General features: G+C 57.1%; 7 protein-coding genes across 7 annotated transcripts; 2 read left to right on the top strand and 5 right to left on the bottom strand.

Annotated features, from left to right (window-relative positions):
* Positions 1–750: 750 nt before the first annotated feature.
* SPRG_20971 (hypothetical protein) lies at positions 751–3,297 on the bottom strand (the record flags this gene model as incomplete). Its single annotated transcript, XM_012350287.1, has 6 exons — positions 751–1,264; positions 1,317–1,458; positions 1,503–1,684; positions 1,733–2,264; positions 2,320–2,830; positions 2,893–3,297. 6 exons carry the CDS (start codon positions 3,295–3,297, stop codon positions 751–753), a joined length of 2,286 nt encoding a protein of 761 aa, XP_012205677.1.
* Positions 3,298–5,608: 2,311 nt separating this feature from the next.
* Positions 5,609–8,265, bottom strand: SPRG_11067 (hypothetical protein). The gene is made up of 7 exons (XM_012350214.1): positions 7,739–8,265; positions 7,179–7,695; positions 6,597–7,128; positions 6,478–6,549; positions 6,369–6,451; positions 6,173–6,314; positions 5,609–6,119 (listed from the first exon to the last, which is right to left on the bottom strand). Exons 1-7 carry the CDS (start codon positions 8,144–8,146, stop codon positions 5,660–5,662), a joined length of 2,214 nt encoding a protein of 737 aa, XP_012205604.1. The 5' UTR covers positions 8,147–8,265; the 3' UTR covers positions 5,609–5,659.
* Positions 8,266–9,220: 955 nt separating this feature from the next.
* Positions 9,221–10,659, top strand: SPRG_11066 (hypothetical protein; the record flags this gene model as incomplete). The annotated part of the gene is made up of 4 exons (XM_012350213.1): positions 9,221–9,538; positions 9,591–9,918; positions 9,974–10,042; positions 10,106–10,659. 4 exons carry the CDS (start codon positions 9,221–9,223, stop codon positions 10,657–10,659), a joined length of 1,269 nt encoding a protein of 422 aa, XP_012205603.1.
* A 487-nt stretch (positions 10,660–11,146) lies between these two features.
* On the bottom strand, positions 11,147–11,449 carry SPRG_11065 (hypothetical protein; the record flags this gene model as incomplete). The annotated part of the gene is made up of 1 exon (XM_012350212.1): positions 11,147–11,449. The coding sequence occupies one exon, from the start codon at positions 11,447–11,449 to the stop codon at positions 11,147–11,149; it is 303 nt and encodes a 100-aa protein (XP_012205602.1).
* Positions 11,450–12,620: 1,171 nt separating this feature from the next.
* SPRG_11064 (hypothetical protein) lies at positions 12,621–14,319 on the bottom strand (the record flags this gene model as incomplete). The annotated part of the gene is made up of 5 exons (XM_012350211.1): positions 12,621–12,763; positions 12,819–12,939; positions 12,996–13,323; positions 13,379–13,467; positions 13,513–14,319. 5 exons carry the CDS (start codon positions 14,317–14,319, stop codon positions 12,621–12,623), a joined length of 1,488 nt encoding a protein of 495 aa, XP_012205601.1.
* Positions 14,320–14,927: 608 nt separating this feature from the next.
* Positions 14,928–15,437, top strand: SPRG_11063 (hypothetical protein). Its single transcript, XM_012350210.1, has 2 exons — positions 14,928–14,981; positions 15,081–15,437. The coding sequence occupies exons 1-2, from the start codon at positions 14,951–14,953 to the stop codon at positions 15,377–15,379; spliced, it is 330 nt and encodes a 109-aa protein (XP_012205600.1). The 5' UTR covers positions 14,928–14,950; the 3' UTR covers positions 15,380–15,437.
* A 345-nt stretch (positions 15,438–15,782) lies between these two features.
* On the bottom strand, positions 15,783–16,187 carry SPRG_11062 (hypothetical protein; the record flags this gene model as incomplete). The annotated part of the gene is made up of 1 exon (XM_012350209.1): positions 15,783–16,187. One exon carries the CDS (start codon positions 16,185–16,187, stop codon positions 15,783–15,785), a length of 405 nt encoding a protein of 134 aa, XP_012205599.1.
* Between the last annotated feature and the right edge of the window lie 1,701 nt (positions 16,188–17,888).

The following is a 17,888-nucleotide window of genomic DNA, read 5'->3' as shown; positions in this document are numbered from 1 at the left end:
AACTTCGTCGAAGACACCATGGCAACGGGAGAGGCCAGCGGGGCAAGGTGCGTAGTAATAATTTAGAACGACAACATGTACATTTGTCACATAGTGTCATCGCTGACATACATATTAGCATGGACAGCGAGCTGGCGTTGTTTGTATTCGGGTATCGGAGGAAAGGATGTCAACGGTTTCTCCGTCTACTTGGACAGGGTATCCAAATGGTGTCGTTCGTCGTTGTTGGATTCTCCTTGCCTTGGGTGCGACGTTGGCGATTATTGCAGAGAAGCCACGCTCACCACCCTTGTATAATTCCCGAGTCTATCTCCCAGTATAGCTCCTAGTCTAGCTCCTGTTCTAACTTCTAGGAAGCAAAGAATAGAGTGGTGGATTGCCTGCATAAACAATCTCCGATTCGATGGGTGTTGACAAAGTCCTGACCTGCATAATGGTTCTGCGTGGATGCAGACTCGGCGAATCCAGATTCCCATGAGAGACGTTGTTGCTTGGGTGAAGCTGCCTGAATCCATGCACGCATGTAGTCTGTACGTGGATAACGCCGTCGACTGCAGCTGCGGCACTGCGTCGAGGTGGTCCTTACAGTGCCGCCAAGACAGGGTCGCGCCACAGTCTGTATTGACTCTGGTGTTGGCGCGTTGGGATCACTTCACTTCTGCAGCAAAGGCAGCACGCGCGTTTGTCGAGTTGCGAAGGACTGTGATGCAAAACAAAGTCCAAAAGAAATCAATAAAAACGCTTCTTTTACTAGTACGGGGACGGTCGGTGATCGTGCGCAGCCTTTGGAGGGTCACCCATAATGATACTCACCTCCGACGCCATGGCTTGCGGAGGCAGTGGGTCGTTGGACGCAGCCGAGTGGCTTCGCTCCTTCTCGGCGCGGAGCTCGTGCTCGTGCTGCAGGCGTAGAATCGCGTGTCGTCGGCTGCGCACCAACGTCGAAAAGCCAAGCCCGAGGAATGCAACGCCAAAGATGCCCACCATCGCGTACATCGGCGGGCCGTACGTCGACTCTTCGAGGTCGTACTTGGTGCACCGGGGCCCCGTCCAGACGCCCATGCACTTGCAGCGGCGGTTCACACACGAACCCGTGATACTAGCAGCCGGCGTGCAGTCGTCATCCGTGTTGCAGGTCGCGCCGCCTGCCACGATGATATACGGGTTCTTCGGGTCGGTGTAGTTGGTGATGTGCGCCTTGATAAACTCTTTGGACGGGTGCGACGCCGGGTCGCAGCCGACGCTCATCGTCTTGGTGTCTTGCCTACAGAAAATAAACGCTGTAAGATGCAGAATGCTTTGCTGGATCAACGCACCAGACGCGGATGTAGTCGACCGAGAGGAACATGGGAAACGAGTCGCAAATGTTGTTGGTCACCTTGTGCTCCCACGAACCTGGTTTAGGATGCGTCGCGTTGCCGCGGCAGCCGCCAATTTCCCAGTTGGGCGGTGTGGCACCTACACCATCGGTCTGTACGGCAGGTGGAGTACAATAAACGCACCCCAGGCCGACGCCATCGCGACGTTGAAGATAAAGTAGCTCGGCTCTTCGATCATGATCTTGGGGGGATTCTTCTCCTTCCCTGGCGGGCCCTGCGGCGGGTTGGTCAACGACGCTGACGGGATCTCAAAGATCGGCGCCCCCGCGAGGTTCCAGCGCACGTAGCCTTCGTCACCAATAACCCTACATGACGAGTTAGCACTCTCTTCCCTGCTCACGTCGCCGTCGTACCACTCGAGCTGGTACTTGTAGTACGTCGTGTATGCCTCAAAGCTGATCTGCCAGTTGGACGAGATAGCGTCCATTTGATACTCGAACGGCTCCATCATCTTGGTCGGCACCTGCCAGTCCTTGCGCGGGTTCTCGCACTTGGAGAACTGGCTGTCGCGATCGCAGAGGAAGCCGCCCTTGTAGCCGTTCGCAATCGGGAAGCACGTCCCGTTGTAGTTGATGCCCCAATGAAGAGGACCCTTGCCGTCGATGAGGCCCAGATCTGCGTGGAGGTCGCGGCCCGAGCTAATGGTCTTGACGTCCCACTGGTTGTCGATGATGGGGCCATTCTGCGCCTTGGCGACGGGCTCGTACTGCTGCTTTAGGGCTTGCACCGGTGTGCACCGTTCGTTTGCAGCATATCGCAGGCCTTGGTACCACGACTTGTGGCCGCGAGACGCAAACGCCGACGTCGGAACGTCAGCCATGTTGGCGCCTGGTGTCGTACACGTCTTTTCGTAGTAGCAAAAGAGGTGGCCCTGGCCCTTGCGACCTAAGAATCCATGTCAGCAATATGATCTTAGACGCGTATGCGTAGGCCAACGCACCTTGGGGGTCGGTGTAGTTGGTTCGTTCGTACTGCATATCCGGGAACTTCAGACGGTACTCGTCCGGCATGCCCGGCGCGATCTGGATCGACGACGAGATGTCACTGCCACCGCCTTCGAGGATGTCGATTTCGGGCGACCCACGTCCCATGTAGGGGTGCATGCCATAGCCAGGGTTCGGGTCGCACGCTGAGATGCGCTGGGACGTCCGGTACCGCTCGTCGCACTCGTTGTACGTCCAGGGCCAGACGCGGTTGGTCGACGCTGCAAAGAGCGCTCGGCCCAAATTGCCCATCATCCAAAGGCCCGGCCAGGTTGGGTAAAACCGGATTTCGGGAATCCGATCCATGGGTTTCACGGGAATGTCCTTGGTGCCGTCCCAGCGCTTGCCAGTCACGTGCGAGTTGAGCGACTCCTTATTGGTAGCACCGGGCATCTTGGCCGAGATCTCGACAAAGCCGCCTTGGACGCAAAACTTGTTCCACGTCTGCATCATCGCCGAGGCATACCACTAGACAGGAGGACGTAGACGACATTAGCGCCTCCTTGGGACTCGTGATTGGATAGAGCTACCATCTTCTTGGACGCCCACGCAGGCGCTTCCGACCAGACGTTGTAGAAGCTCACGTCAATCTCGCGCGAGTCGACGCGGATGTGGAACGAGCCGTTCTGCGTGATTGCATTCTCGGGCGTGTAGATGCCAATCGCACGGTTGACGCCATCGGGAATGTCGAGCGCTGTCCAGAGGTGGTCTTCGCCAGCAGTAAAGTTGCGGCCTTCGATATTGAACTCGTCGCTCATGACGAGGTCCCACGTCTCGCCGCGCGAGCTCGTGATCTGGTACTGGTCGGCGGGCGTGTCGACGTCGATCCAGATGCCGACGCCCGACTTGACCGGCAGCGTCGGGTCGTTCTGGTCGGCGCCGAGGACGACGACCGCGGCCGCGAGGAGCGACAGCGCAGTCGCACGGTGTGGCATGGCGATTTGCGTTCTGAGCTCAACCTGCGTAGGATCCAGCGACTGATGATGGGTATCGATACACTGGCGCGACCAATGCCGAAGTGGGATGTTCCATCTGTTTCAATCGCTCGGTAATATTCCAAACGAGCGCAAATCTTCCAAATCCACGCGCTTCCAACGCGTCAACCGAGCGCTGCTGGCGACAAGGGCATTCTCTGCAGCTCACGAACAACTCGTGATCGACCAAGAAAGAAAGCGTTGCATTGTCTCCTGGACCAGCGTCGAGGAGCGACAAGAGCGTCGACCTTGGGACCCTTCGACATTCTCCCGTCGAAGGATACATAAAACGCGCTCTTTTGGAAAATTACCGAAACGGACGCCGTGTAACGGGCAAGGTCGACGCCAATATTTTGCGAATGGCGTTCGATCACTGGAGCAGATTCGTGCACTGGACGCAGCACGGTGGCAGAGGTTCCAGAAGCAGGACCGGGATTTTGATGTTATTAGAGCCCAGTATGGCCACTCGGCGCCGCCATCTTGATGGGAGGGAGAGGATTTGCCGAACGAATAAGATGGATAAGATACGACTGCTTCGTCCTCTCTTGCGTCGCCTCGGGCACTGCTGCCAACGGAAAGCTTTGTTGCAATGGTAGCGCACCCGCGGTGCCTCAATGTACGACAATGTAGTAGCTGCTGCGCCCTTCGTCTCGCCAATTATCTGGAAACAAAGTTCGATATGCTGGACATGCCATGGAACGGCAGAGCTGAGGCAGGAGTTGAGACTTGTGCAAGCGGCCACCAAACCACATGCATCCATATCTGCCCTTATTAGTCATCCCTCGCCACATGTAGGACTAAAGACCGAGACCAACCCACCTGTTTACCTTCCTTTTGCATGACTGGGTGCATTGTTGTGTGAACGAGCCAGATTTTGGCCGAGAACAGTTTCGCGCCCCCACAATCTTGTTGTTCGCTTGCCAGACATGAAGAAAATTTCCATCAACGGGCCCGCGGAGCTGGTGGCAGCTTTGAAGCATGGGTGTGGAGTGTGCTGTGTTGGCATACTAGATATGTGGAAAGTGGTCGATACTGGTGGCAAGCACAATACTCTTAACCGCCATGGGGCGGCAGAGGTGAGCCGTCAATTCGAAGAACGTGTGGGCTTCAAACGCGAGGAATTTTTTGGCTTGAATTGCAAGACATCATATTGCAAACGACTTGTTTTTTAGCTTTATCTGCTCAGCAGTGGCTGCTCAGTCACGTCACGCTTATCCCTCCACAGGACTATCTTTATGCATGGCTATGATCCCAGCTGGTGCCAGCTGGTACGAATACGTGATGTGTTGTTTTGATGCATGCGTGATTGTTACTGCGCGACGCGAGGAATGCTTGGGAGCTTCCAGTCAAATCACATTCACTGTACAGTGGGCACCTCCGAGCCGATGACTTGACGGCGCCACAGGATTGATTAGCACTGGTGCTGCAAGCACACGGAAGCAGTGTTCAGATTCGTGCGAGTAGTGCAGGTAGTTGAGTACGACGTTTCCACACACAATTACAGCGGCGCCGCAGCCTGTGTCTGGTTCAACGTCTGGCGAATCCGGAACAATCGCGCAGACCTACTACTACCAAGTCCATGGACGATTGCCGTCAAGGCGGCGCGGGTCGCTCAACTGCACTTGCACCACAGCCTCGTTCAAGAGCCCAACACGAGTGGCCGCGACGTCACCACGTCCCGCGTGTCAAGATGCAATTGACACCCAGTCGACCACCTTTTGTCCCGTTGACGGATTCCTGCTTCACAACGCAGGAGGAGCGGGGCTCGAGCCACGTTTCTCAACCAAGCGAACACTGCGAAGAAAGCCCGACGCTATTTAGTTGAGTGAACAACAACCACAGTGGCGCTTCCAGATGTGGTCCCTTGTAGCCAACCCTGGGGCTCCCGACACACTCTAGGGGTTGCAACTGGATGAAATGTCGATCTTTTTTCAGAAACACGTTGACGGCTTGATCAAAACCATGGTGGGAACGGGGCTTTGTGGACAGGTTGTCCGAGTTTCGATACTACAACTGTCAAATTTCGTCCATCCCCTCTTCTTTCTGTGCACTGTGGGCGATGTCTTCAATCGCGCAGGCGGATTCGTTTTTCGGGTGGTTCCTACACAGTCTCCTCTCGACGTCAACCACCATCCTCTTCACAAATGAGCACTAGCACTCGTGCATGAGGCAGCTGGACTTGACGTTCTTGAGTTTTCCAGCAAGGCAAAATAGAGTCACAAAATGCTATTACACGATGGAATGGACCAATTTGATTTCCTTTGGATAGATAGGATGGTCAACAATATGCATTCAAAAAGTTCAAGTACATTCTCGGCTTATGTTACCGCGTGATCTGGACGTCGCTTTGCGGAGCATCCACGATAAAGACGTTCGAGCTGCCCTCGCTGTGCTTCTCGCGCCGCATCTCTTCCTGCTGGCGCACCAAGACGCCCTTGTTGCGGCGACGGCGAAGCGCAAGGCCAAGCGCCGACCCAACGACAGCAAAGCCGCAAAAGCCCACCACCGCATACAACGGCGGGCCGTACGTGACGGTCTCGAGGTCGTACTTGGTGCAGCGGGGGCCCGTCCAGACGCCGACACACTTGCAGCGGCGGTTCACACACGAGCCCGTGATACTGGCGGCCGTCGTGCAGTCGTCATCAGTGTTGCAGGTCGCGCCGCCCGCCACGATGATATCTGGGTTCTTCGGGTCGGTGTAGTTGGTGATGTGCGCCTTGATAAACTCCTTCGTGGGGTGCGAGGCTGGGTCGCAGCCAACGCTCATCGTCTTGGTATCTTGCCTACAGAGACACAAACGCTGTAAGATGCAGAATTCTTTGCTGGATCAACGCACCAGACGCGGATGTAGTCGACCGACATGTACATCGGAAACGAGTCGCAAATGTTGTTGGTCGCCTTGTGCTCGTAGGTACCAGGCTCAGGGTGCGTCGCGTTGCCGCGGCAGCCGCCAATCTTGACGTTGGGAGGCATAGCACCTAATGGAAGGCATATCAATGAGCGCCATGAAGGAATATCCACAAGCAGCGTACCCCACGCCGACGACATGGCCACGTTGAAGATAAAGTAGCTCGGCTCTTCGACCATGATCTTTTCGGGTTGCGCGCGCTGCCGGCTGGGCCCTGCGGCGGGTTGGTCAACGACGCGGCCGGGATCTCAAAGATCGGCGCCCCCGCAAGGTTCCAGCGCACGTAGCCTTCGTCACCAATGACCCTACACAAACAATGAGCACCCTATCTCTCCTCAGATTAGAGACATACCATTCGAGCTGGTACTTGTAAAATGTCGTGTACGCTTCGTAGCTGATCTGCCAGTTGGACGAGATAGCGTCCATTTGATACTCGAACGGATCCATCATCTTGGTCGGCAACTGCCAGTCCTTCCGGGGCTCGTCGCACTTGGGGTTTTGGCTGTCGCGGTCGCAGAGGAAGCCGCCCTTGTAGCCGTTTGCAATCGGGAAGCACGTCCCGTTGTAGTTGATGCCCCAGTGCGCGGGGCCCTTGCCGTCAATCAAGCTCAAGTCGGCGTGGAGATCACGACCCGAGCTAATGGTCTTGATGTCAAACTGGTTGTCGATGATCGGGCCGTTCTGCGCCTTGGCGACCGAGTCATACTGCTGCTTCATCGTTTCGACCGGCGTACACCGGTGGTTGGCTGCGTAGCGTAGGCCCTGGTACCACGACTTGTGGCCGCGAGCCGCAAACGCCGACGTCGGAACGTCGGCCATGTTGGCGCCGGGCGTCAAGCACGTCTTTTCATAGTAGCAGAACACGTGCCCCTGGCCCTTTCGTCCTAATACGCATCCAGCTGAGTTGCTGCTTGCAATAAGAAATACCATGTACCTTGGGCGTCCGTGTTGTTGGTCGCTTCGTACTTGAGCTGGGCCGGGAAGAGGCGGTACTCGTCCGGCATGCCCGGCGCGATCTGGATCGACGACGAGATGTCACTGCCACCGCCTTCGAGGATGTCGATTTCGGGCGACCCACGGCCCATGTAGGGGTGCATGCCGTAGCCAGGGTTCGGGTCGCACGCCGAGATGCGCTGGGACGTCCGGTACCGCTCGTCGCACTCGTTGTACGTCCAGGGCCACATGCGGTTGGTCGATGCCGCAAAGAGTGCTCGGCCCAAATTGCCCATCATCCAAAGGCCCGGCCAGGTTGGGTAAAACTTGATGTCGGGAATGCGGTCAAGGTACTTGACGGGCACGTCGCGCTGCAGCTGGTGGTCCCAGCGCTTGCCCGTCACGTGCGGGTTCATCGACTCCTTGTTGGTCGGTCCAGGCATCTTGGCCGAGATCTCGACAAAGCCACCTTGGATGCAAAACTTGTTCCACGTCTGCGTCATCGCTGCCGCGTACCACTAGATGATCATGAGCTCTATGACCATTGGTGGAATCGAATACCATCTTCTTGGACGTCCAGGACGGAACGTCGGACCAGACGTTGTAGAAGCTCACGTCAATCTCGCGCGAGTCGACGCGGATGTGGAACGAGCCGTTCTGCGTCATCGCGTTCTCGGGCGTGTAGATGCCAACGGCGCGGTTGACGCCATCGGGAATGTCGAGCGCTGTCCAGAGGTGGTCTTCGCCAGCAGTAAAGTTGCGGTCCTCAATCTCAAACTCGTCGCTCATGACGAGGTCCCACGTCTCGCCGCGCGAGCTCGTGATCTGGTACTTGTCGGCGGGCGTGTCGACGTCGATCCAGATGCCGACGCCCGACTTGGCCGGCAGCGTCGGGTCGTTCTGGTCGGCGCCGAGGACGACGACCGCCGGGAGCATCATCGCCAGGAGCGTCGACGGGCCGCGGACCATGGTACTACTGCGGGACAGGGCAGACGAATCGAAGACTGGACACCCTGTAGCACGACGACCAGAGCCAGATATTTAGTATAATTACCGATTGCTCCGACTGCATCTCCCATCTGCCGAGAGAAATTCTAGAAGCGCGGCATGGATGTCGCAGGCGACCTCGACTAATATACAATAAGAGCGATCGACTAATTAAACGCTTGCATGCCTCCTTGGGTTGTGGCGCACATGGGCGTTGAAGACGATGGCTCACGGCGATGCAAGCGCGTCGGCCTTGTGGTCTGGGGCCAGTCGTGCGAAGCGTCGTAACACTAATAGGAACCTTCGAATGCTGCGATATGTCGCGACGTGGGACCCGATCCCAGCTGTGTCGGGTGGCGCCACTGGATCATGCATGATGCGATCGACGTCCTAGTAGGACGTCGATGTGTAGGACGGTCCTACACGATGTCGCTGTGTGCAGGCAGGTGCAGCGATCCCGTCGTTGAGAGGCGTGCGCGAGAGAGATCAATGCATGCGACCGGTGGTGCTTGGTGGGGCGTGCTTGCCACCCTTGTCAAGTGATCGAAGGACGACGTTACGCAGAGCCTTCGATCGCTTGCGCCACTGCCTACCGTACGTCAAGAATTCAGGACGACGACGACAGACTGACGACGACGGCTCCCGAGCTGGGCAGCAGAATAAATGACCAGCAGCCAGACCAGCAGCAGAGCTTGGGTGATTAGAGAGGTTTGAAAGTGGCCATGTCCAGAGCCCAAAACATTGTATTGCGAGTACACTGTATTAATACTTGTGTGGAGTGCATCAATCGGTACCGAACGCGATCCGAGGGCACGAGAGCTCCGTCCGTTGCCGCCACGTGGATTGCTTGCGTCGTACGAATAAGAGGCCTTCGCCAAGGCCATGGACGACTTGTACATGGTCTGCAGCAGTGGCCCTGCAAGAAGAAGACATAGGCTCGGCGGGATTTGACTCGATTTTCGTATTCGCCAATGTCACATAGAGCCGACATGCAACGCGCAAAGTGACTTGAAATATGTATGGTCGACATCGCCCGACGACACCTGTCGACGCAGCATGGTCGCACCCGAATGGAAGCGGGCAGGAGCGAGCGCCACGACCGCAGCGGCAGTCGGTGCTAATGACGCGGAAACGTCAGCGACGACCACAGGCAAGGCGAGAGCAGCGCCCGAGAGCGGTGGCCCAGCAAAGAAGCCGCGCAAGGCGAATACGGTGACGACCTCCACGCCTGAGCGAAGAAGGACAAAGACGTCCACGCACCAAGCGCCCGGCAAACGCTGCGCAGTGCAAGAGCAGTTTACTGTGGGTCCCGCGATAGTGTGCCCAGCGTCGCGCACGGCCGTGTCGGCGGCAGCCGCCCCAGCTACGATCCAAGTATCCTGCGAATATCACCCGGCATTTTGTCCACGCCTCTCTCTCGCTCTAGGAGGATGCGTCGGCCGAGACGGACATTGGCGGCCGTGAAGAGAAGACGATCAAGCGCTACAACGCACTGAACAAGCGCCTCCTCGCATGGCTCCAAGAGCGTCATGCAGCGCTCGTGCACAACAACAGCGTCGTGTTGCCACTCCCAGCATGCGTCGCCACCAGCTACTTGGACTTCATCTCCATCAAGTGCGACAAGCGCGGGACGCCGCTTGAGCCCCGCCAAACAACATCAGCCTCGCACGTGGGCAATGCGTCCAGTGCCCTCGTCTACCTCCACAAGGACGCCAAGGTCGAGATGCCGCCAGAGCTTTGCGCCGCCCTCAAAGGTACGACACTTACGATCGGAAGCGTCGAGAAGGCAAGCAACGACCATCGGCATAGCGTTTACCAAAAAGTACACTTCACGCACCAACCGAGAAGAAGGCACCGTGGTCACGCCAGAGGAGCAAGGTGGATTGATGCCGCTGGAGCAAAACGAAACTACGAGTATTAAAGCACCGACTGTGCTGTTAGGGTCCTTGTTGAACGGTGTGCAGCAATCCGCCCAAGCGACGACGAAGACGCACGACCACACGACGGCGCGCTGCCCTCTCACGATGGCTGCCGAGAGCGGCTCCGATCCAGATCTTGCCACGTCAGAGCCAAGTGTGCCGACGTTTTCGTGGGACGGGCGGTCCCACCCGGTGCCAGCCGATTTTGTGCTGCCACCATGCACGGTACACCGCCTTTGGTGCATGTGGTATGAAGGGATTCCAGCGAGTGGCATCGGCCCCTTGCGGAAGCTGCGCTCGTTCGACCTGACGAAACTTAGCGACCGGAGCAAGCTCTCAAAAGCTCGCAAGGTGATCGAAACGGTGGTGTTGGCGGCAGGGCATTCGCACGAAACCAGCGTCGCGTCCATGGCACCAAAAGCGCGCGCGTCGGTCTTCAAGCTCGGATTTCGGCGAACGGCCACAAAGCTCAAGAGGCGACTCGTGTCCCGCTTTGAATGGGGCGCCCGCCGCGTCAATGAGATGCGCTACATTACGTTTTACGACCTTGTGTTGAAGAGCAAGTCCGCACCGTGATGTTTTTTCATGACTCTAGACTAATCTCAGAGGTACTATAACTAGTAGAAGCTCGAGTAGAGGTACAGTACAGGCGTGAGCGTACACTGCGATCTGGTGCAACGCAAGTCGACTGCGGGTCCCTCGATCGATCGCCCTCGTTAGGTCAGGGACGGGTCAGGGAGGTCGTCGTCGGATGAAACAGAAGCCCAAATGGTCTAGCGTGCGAACCATTATCGCATCGACAACCAACACCACCATGTGGTCGTCAATGATGCGGTGAAAAATACAGCGGTTGCCAGCAGATAAGACACATAAAAGGAGCGCCCTCCCCCCGGTCCGTCAGTCCATCTCTTTACGAAGAACATCGACTCGATCGACAAGCAATTCATCGGACCACGTCGTTCCAAGCATACAAGAAGGGGCGTCGGGGTGATTTTTTATTATTTCAAATTCATTGTAAGTAGGTAGTCAATAAATAGAGTCGCTGATACTCCTGCGCTCGGATCTACGCGACCTTGATCATTTCCGTCTTTTCGGACTGGAGCTGGCGCCGGTGGCGCCGGTGCGCCTGCTGCGTCAAGTGCGTCAAGTAGAGTTGAATGGCGTTCTCGTCCAAAAGTCGACCGCGCGTGAGTTTGAAGATGCGGAATTCCATCTTGAGCGCGACCTTGGCGAGCTTGTTCGCAATTGTCGTGTGCGGGACACGGTGCTTGGACGCGCTGTCGTTCAAGAGCCGTGCAATCACAAAGGCATGGTACTTGCGGACCGCCGTCATGGAATCCCGGGGGCTCGCTTGCGACTTGGGCATGGTGGTGGTGGTGGTGGTGGGGTGGGGTGTGGTGGGGTTGCGAGAAGTTCACAAATGAAGAGGGATCGCGACTTGGCGTAAGAGCGTGCGTGTCCCTGGCGGACGGTTTAAAAAAGCTAGGAAGCGTGAGCAACTTTTGAATTCGCGTTTGGTCTGTGCCAGAGACAAGATCCCAGCCACACATTTGTGTGATAAAACCCACTCCGTGCTTGCGACGCTGCTATGAATTGCCGTACATCAGCCTAGTGGCTCGGATACAGGGCGTACGATTGGCTAATGCCGCCGCATAAACAAGCTACTCTTTCAAAAAGTACTTGTTTGTGCGAATGCCAGCAGCTGGTTGCACCGGATGTTGGCACCTGGGGCCGCCCAGCCATTCATGAAGACCTGGCACATTGCCGCTGCAACGATAGCGCGGGTTCTATAAAATATCGAACATGCCCTTGGCCCTTTGCGCGAGGCGAGCCGACGATCACATATAGACACGCGGGTGATGGTGGAGCGACGGGTTTTCTCACACAAATTACAATGTACTACGAGAGGAGCACGACTATGTTCCTACTAGCGGCTCTGCTCGTTGCGTCCGCGGTCGGGAGGAGAAGCTAGAAGTCTGTTTACATCAACCGTGGCGACTTGAGCTCAGAAATACGACCTCACGCCATAGACGCGACGAGCCTTCGCGTGCTCTACCGCAATAAGAATTCCTTTGCTGTGAACGCCATTCCCATGGCTCGCAACGCGCGTGGGTCATGAGAAGCAACGTAGCGGCGCCCCCGATGTGCAGGCGTGAAGGCGCGTGACCTGTGTTTGTGAGCCAGGGCGAAAAGATACTTCAGGAACTGCTGCAGTCAGTAGTAGCTGTCAAGAACACGCAATCACAGAAACGTGGCTGGGTGCGAACGATACTATCTCACACGATGCATGGGCACCGACGCAGAACCGCCAAGGGGCGTGGCGATCGGGGGCAGTCGATGGTTCTGGTGTCGGCTCCTGCACGTCCCAACTCGCCTCTGCACCACCAGGCAGTGAGTAGCGCGCCGAAGCCGCGATTTGTAGTGTGAGTCACAGGCTGCGTCGTGGGGTCGGGCGGCACGTTACAAGAGTGCATCGGCCACCCCATGTAGAAGAGATGGTGGCAGAGATGACTCAATCAGCACTTGATTGCAAGTGGCTACGCCTTTTCTTCTACGAGCTTCCTCTGGCGCCGCGTTAGCCGGTCCGTATTCAGCGCCTGGCGCTGGTCCATTTCAGTCAAGAGACGCTTGCGCTCCATTTCTTTGGCGGCGGCGGCATCCGCCTTGTGCCGTCGGCGTTCTAGACGCAGTTCAATTCCCGCTGACTAATAATAATCCATGCGTGCGTCGAATACCTTCCTCAGCCGCTTCTTTCGCGAGGCGTGCTTCGCGCTCTTGCTGCTCTTCTTCAAACTTCTCCATCGTGAGCACTTGGATGCGCGCCGAGCGTTTGCGGGGCATGGCTTCGAGAATCGCCTATGCGCCAGAGGATTATTCACCCATCGCAATCCAAGTGCAGGGAGCGAGCGTACACGCTTGAGTGCCTTCTCTTCCTCACGCTTCATGTCGGCGGCGTCGTTGTGCATCATCTCAAGCATCGCTTCCATATGGTCGATGAGCTCGGTCTCGCCAGCGACATGGCGGCCGCGCTTCGTAGCCAGCAACAGCGCGTCGTGCAGCGCCGTGACAGAGTCCAGCCCCTTGGCCCAGAGCTCCCACGACGCATCGGCGTCCGGCGAGAGTCGGTACACGCGGCGCTCGTGGTAAAACTGCGCATAGTAAAAGTACCGGTTCCCGACCCGGTCCGTGCCAATGGGCTGCACCCGCAAGTCGTCGTCCTCCATTTCGCGAATGTACTCCCTAAGGCAATATGATGATGTGAGGTCGAGGTGGATGGTGCTGCATGCGGCCGCACAAGTTGGACGGGTGGCTCACGGTCGACTCGCACAAGTCGAGGAGGACCAAGCAGCGCGTGCGTGGGTCGAGAGCCTTGAAGTCGTGCGTCTACAGCTCGAGATAAGGCCGAGAATGTGACAAGAGAGAACGAACCTCAAGCGGGTTTTTGTCGCCGAGCAGCGCCAAGCTCGCGCCAAGACGGTCCAGAAGCGCCCACTCGTCGTCCGACAAATCCTTGAGTCGACACGACGGCTTGGGCGTCTCGTCGGCGGACTCGTCGCCCGTGTTGCTATTGTTTTCGTCGTCGTCGTTGTCGTCCTCGTCGTCGACTGACTCGTCCGACCCGGACGTGGCGTTAGCTCGTCGCTTGAGGCTGGCCAGCTTTTGGTACCGGCCCGCATAATGCTCCTTCAGTCGCTTGTTCCACCAGTCGTACGTGAGTCCAGCCCCTTGCGCCAGCCGGTCGCGTTCCTTCTTGGCGAGCAGCAGCTTTGTAAAGACCTCTTCAAGCACGACGCTCGTTTCGGGGTTGAGGAGCGCCGCTTCGTACTCGCGCAGCGTGCCGTAAATCTTCAAGTTGAGTGGTCGCTGGAGAAGCCAGAGAATGTGGCACGCGGCCGGAAGCTGCCACATGGATCGCAACGTCGCAAGCTCGTCGAAGTCGATGTCGGTGCCATGCCACTCGGCGCCGTCTTCCAAATAGAACGGGCTGCCCAGGAGCTTCTTGAACTCGGTGATATCGAGACCCTTTCTCGGCGTTGGTTCCTTCTTGGCGCTGGTTTTTGCCTTCTTGGCTGGCTTGACCTCAGCATCGTCCTCCTGCTTCTTCGCCTTGCTCGTCGCCTTGGCCTTAGCAGGCGCAGGCTTCTTCGCCACCGGCTTCGTCTGCCGCTTCTTCGGCTCATAGTCCTCCACCTGGAAGATCGTCGGCTTCACGCGCTTGCGCTTCTCCCAGACCATCAAGCCCTGCGCATCCCCAGGTTCACCCATTTCCACGATGGCCCGTTCCACAAATGCACAAAACGGCTTGCGGCTAAAGCGGACTTAGTCGAATTTCGAACACACAGGTCCCGTAGGATAAGAACACGCCATTTAGTAGCCCGCTCGCCCATGAGCAGCACATTATTGTCATCAATATGGCGTCAGCGCACCAGCATTAAACAGTGATCCAAGGACATGCTGGCAGGCTCGACACTGCGAGCTAGAATATACTTCATCGCGCTGCAAACCACTTTAAAATGCTGCGCTGCAAGCTCACATCGGACCACTCTCAGACCATAAGAACCACCGCGCAACCATCACTCACGCGGGCGGCGTTGGTCACTACACATATCAAGTTGGTCGTGTCGACTGGGCTGCGCAGGAGAGCCACGGCGATCATCGCTCGTAGTACGTCGTTGCATTGAGATGCAGGACGAAGACAAGTGGTGTTCGTCTAGTCGGTGCTCCCAAATGCTCGATCAAGTGCGCTTTTGAACTCCCGCCATCCGGAAATGAAACCGGACAGGCATATCCGGTCGGCGGCCGCATTATCCGGTGGCCGGCTGCTGCTTTCGTCGTCCATAACCAATCACTCCCGCATCTCGCCAGCATGTCGACGATCCCCAGCTTCTCCAACTTCAGTACGTGCATGCAGGCGTCGCGAGCATGGGGCTAGCAGCATGTGCCAAGTCCCTTCGCCGGCCGTGGCCATCCAATGGTGCTAACGCGGCTTGGTTTAGACGCCTTCGAAGACGCCGCCGACAGCTCCGGCGTCGGCTCGGGCAAGGTCCACGTCCGCGTCCAGCAGCGTAACGGCCGCAAGTGTATCTCGACGGTGCAGGGTCTCGCGGATGACTTGGACATCAAGCGCATCTTGAAGGCCTTCAAGAAGAACTTTAGCTGCAACGGCGCCATTGTCAAGGACGAAGAGCTCGGCGAAATCATCCAGCTCTCGGGTGACCAGCGCTCGAACGTCAAGAGCTTCCTCGTGGACCAGGAGATCTGCCTCGAGAGCCAAATCCAGTTGCACGGTTTCTAAGCTTGCCTCCCATTTCCCTTGTCGTGTCTCTTGGGGCCCGGCCACTTTTGAGGCGGCTTGCGGTCACCGCGCGTCAGATTGTGGGACGCCTTTGCTGCCACCTCGGATAATATACTATTTGATTATGTCCTTGCGGTGCTTCTCATGCAGTCGAAGACGCTCCTACAAAGGCAGATCATCATGACTCTTGATCGAGCGTTGAGGCGGCCTATACCGTTAGCGCGGTGTCTCCATGGCCCGTGCATCCTCGCCTCATGAGGCATCGAGGTTGCCAATACTGAGTATATCTTTATCGTTGGTCTGCCACCAGATTTGGATCTGGCGTACGATTGGGGGGCATGGAGCAACCCAAACCATTAGTACAAGGCGACGACTATATCCAAAGGGTCGTGTCTACTAGTAATTACTGCGAGCGGTGCTCAATCTCGAACGTCGTCTTCTCAAAGAGCTCGGCCGTGTCGGGCTGCCAGATGCCCTGGATCGTCGGGCGCTTCGAGAGCACGGGCGCGTTGACCTTGGTCATCTTGCGGCCGCTCGTGTCGCGCAGGCGCTGGATCATCTGCATCACGAACGGGATCTCCTTGTTCTTGACGTCGCAGACCTTTTGCTCCTTGGTGATGTAGTCGCCGATGAGCACGGGGTGGCGGTTGCCCTTGAGCTCCGTCTCGAAGGTCACCTGCGGGTTCTCGGCCACGAAGGCCAAGAAGCGCTGGTCCTTGAGGAGGTCGCGCACGTAGCGGCTGCTGCCGCCGTACTGGCAGTAGCGGATCGTCAGCTTCTCCAGTTGCCACACACCGCGGGTCGCCATCTTCACTCGATCGATTGCAAAGTTCGCTCCGGCCAGTTATTTGGAGCGTCGTATCCGGATACAAACGTCCGGTTACGCTCCAAATCCGACGCACCGCCGTCCTTTTTACTCACAGGTAAAACCCACGTAAAACTCGCTCCCGCCATATCTTATCCGGATATACGAAAAGCTACATGAAGGCGCAGTCGGCACCATGACGTGGCAGCTCTGACCCTGCGGCATACTTTCAAAATGCTGGACATATTAAGTGCAGCGAGGAGGTATAATGCGATGGCAGCGCGAGAGCATAGGATGGTGGCGCATGGCCAAAAACTGACCATCGTACGTTACTACGAGATCGCTATGGACGAGTGGATGCTTGGCGCGCACCATGTTTCCGTCAACGAGGCGACTGCCACAGCCACCATCATCACATAGCCAGGTACATCTCTAGTGGGCGTTTTAGCACTCGACGTTGCCCACCATTTGGAAAGAGGCTACTCTATGTGGTCTCCCTGGCTGGTCCAAAGCGACAAGACGACACTGTTCGTGCTAAACCAGAGTCCGGGTGTGGTGCGGTGGTGCCCACGGAGCGTGAGCGAGAAGCTGCAGCGTATCTGGTATCGGTTGCGGCACATGGTTTGAGCAAAAGTTGCCGCAATACCAGGTCTTGACAATTGCAAACGGGGGGTTCTTGAATGGAGCTCATTCCAAAAGCAGCCTGGCGATACCGGCACACGTGTTGGAGGTCGCTAGGAACCGGAACGGACCACACCAATGTGGCTCGGTGCCGCCTTGAGTGATCACGAGTGGTGCATCTTCTTTGGCGCCCATGCTGCCGCGGACCTTGAACGCGTGCTTTGGCCTTGCATGGCTCGTCGGCCGCCACCCATGAGAAGCTGCCCAGCCATCGGCCGCTCTTCACCTTTTTCGACCGGCCGTTGCCACACGTGACGCATGTATCCCGCACGGAAAGCTGTTGCCCACGTCGAGAATCGTCGGTACGCCGTCACCTCGGCTACGTCGGAACGTGACGAGCAGCTCATGCTGACCATGTCAGCGCGAGCTAGGTCGCATAGCCAAAACCTGAAATGAGCAGCGCGCGTGCCGGAAACAATATCCGAGGGTGAGGACATGTGTGAGTGGTTAGACCAGTTGCAACAACTTCCGACGGGCGACCACCTGCCGGGAGGGTTGCGCACCCCAGACTTAAGGCCGCGGAGTTGCTCCGATCAAACGGGCGGCTAGCTGCATGCTGTTGGCAACGGCCGCAAGCACACTCGGAGTCAACCACCTCACGGTGGCTGTGCGCCGGGGTACACCACGCGCAGATCTACGGACGGCAAATCGAGGGGCAATGGCGAGGCCTGCGCACCAATTGCTATCCATGCGCAATATACTAAGCGGCAACGTAGCTCGAGTGGAGTAAGTTTCGTGTTGCGATCAGGTAACACGATTTCGCAATCCTTTCCGTGTTGCTCTCTGCTTCTTTAGTGTACTACGTAAAAGGCTTGCTAAACTTCAGCCTCTTCGGGGCTTGAAACCGTGTTGAGAGTGCATACGCCGTTGCAGAGCCGGACCAGCTTGTGGATGCGCGCCCAGTCCAAGCTCCACCGTCGTGTGGTCCTCCCAAGGGAGGGATCAGAAATTGCTCCACATGCAGACAAGTAGCCGCGCGCAGACACTATTGTGTTTGTATCGTGGGTTGTCAGCAAGTTGTAT

The sequence above is a fragment of the Saprolegnia parasitica genome (genome assembly GCF_000151545.1).
Source record: "Saprolegnia parasitica CBS 223.65 unplaced genomic scaffold supercont2.63, whole genome shotgun sequence".
Taxonomy (NCBI): domain Eukaryota; phylum Oomycota; class Saprolegniomycetes; order Saprolegniales; family Saprolegniaceae; genus Saprolegnia; species Saprolegnia parasitica.
Note: the sequence above shows the minus strand (reverse complement) of the source record. Positions and strands in the feature narration are given on the sequence as shown.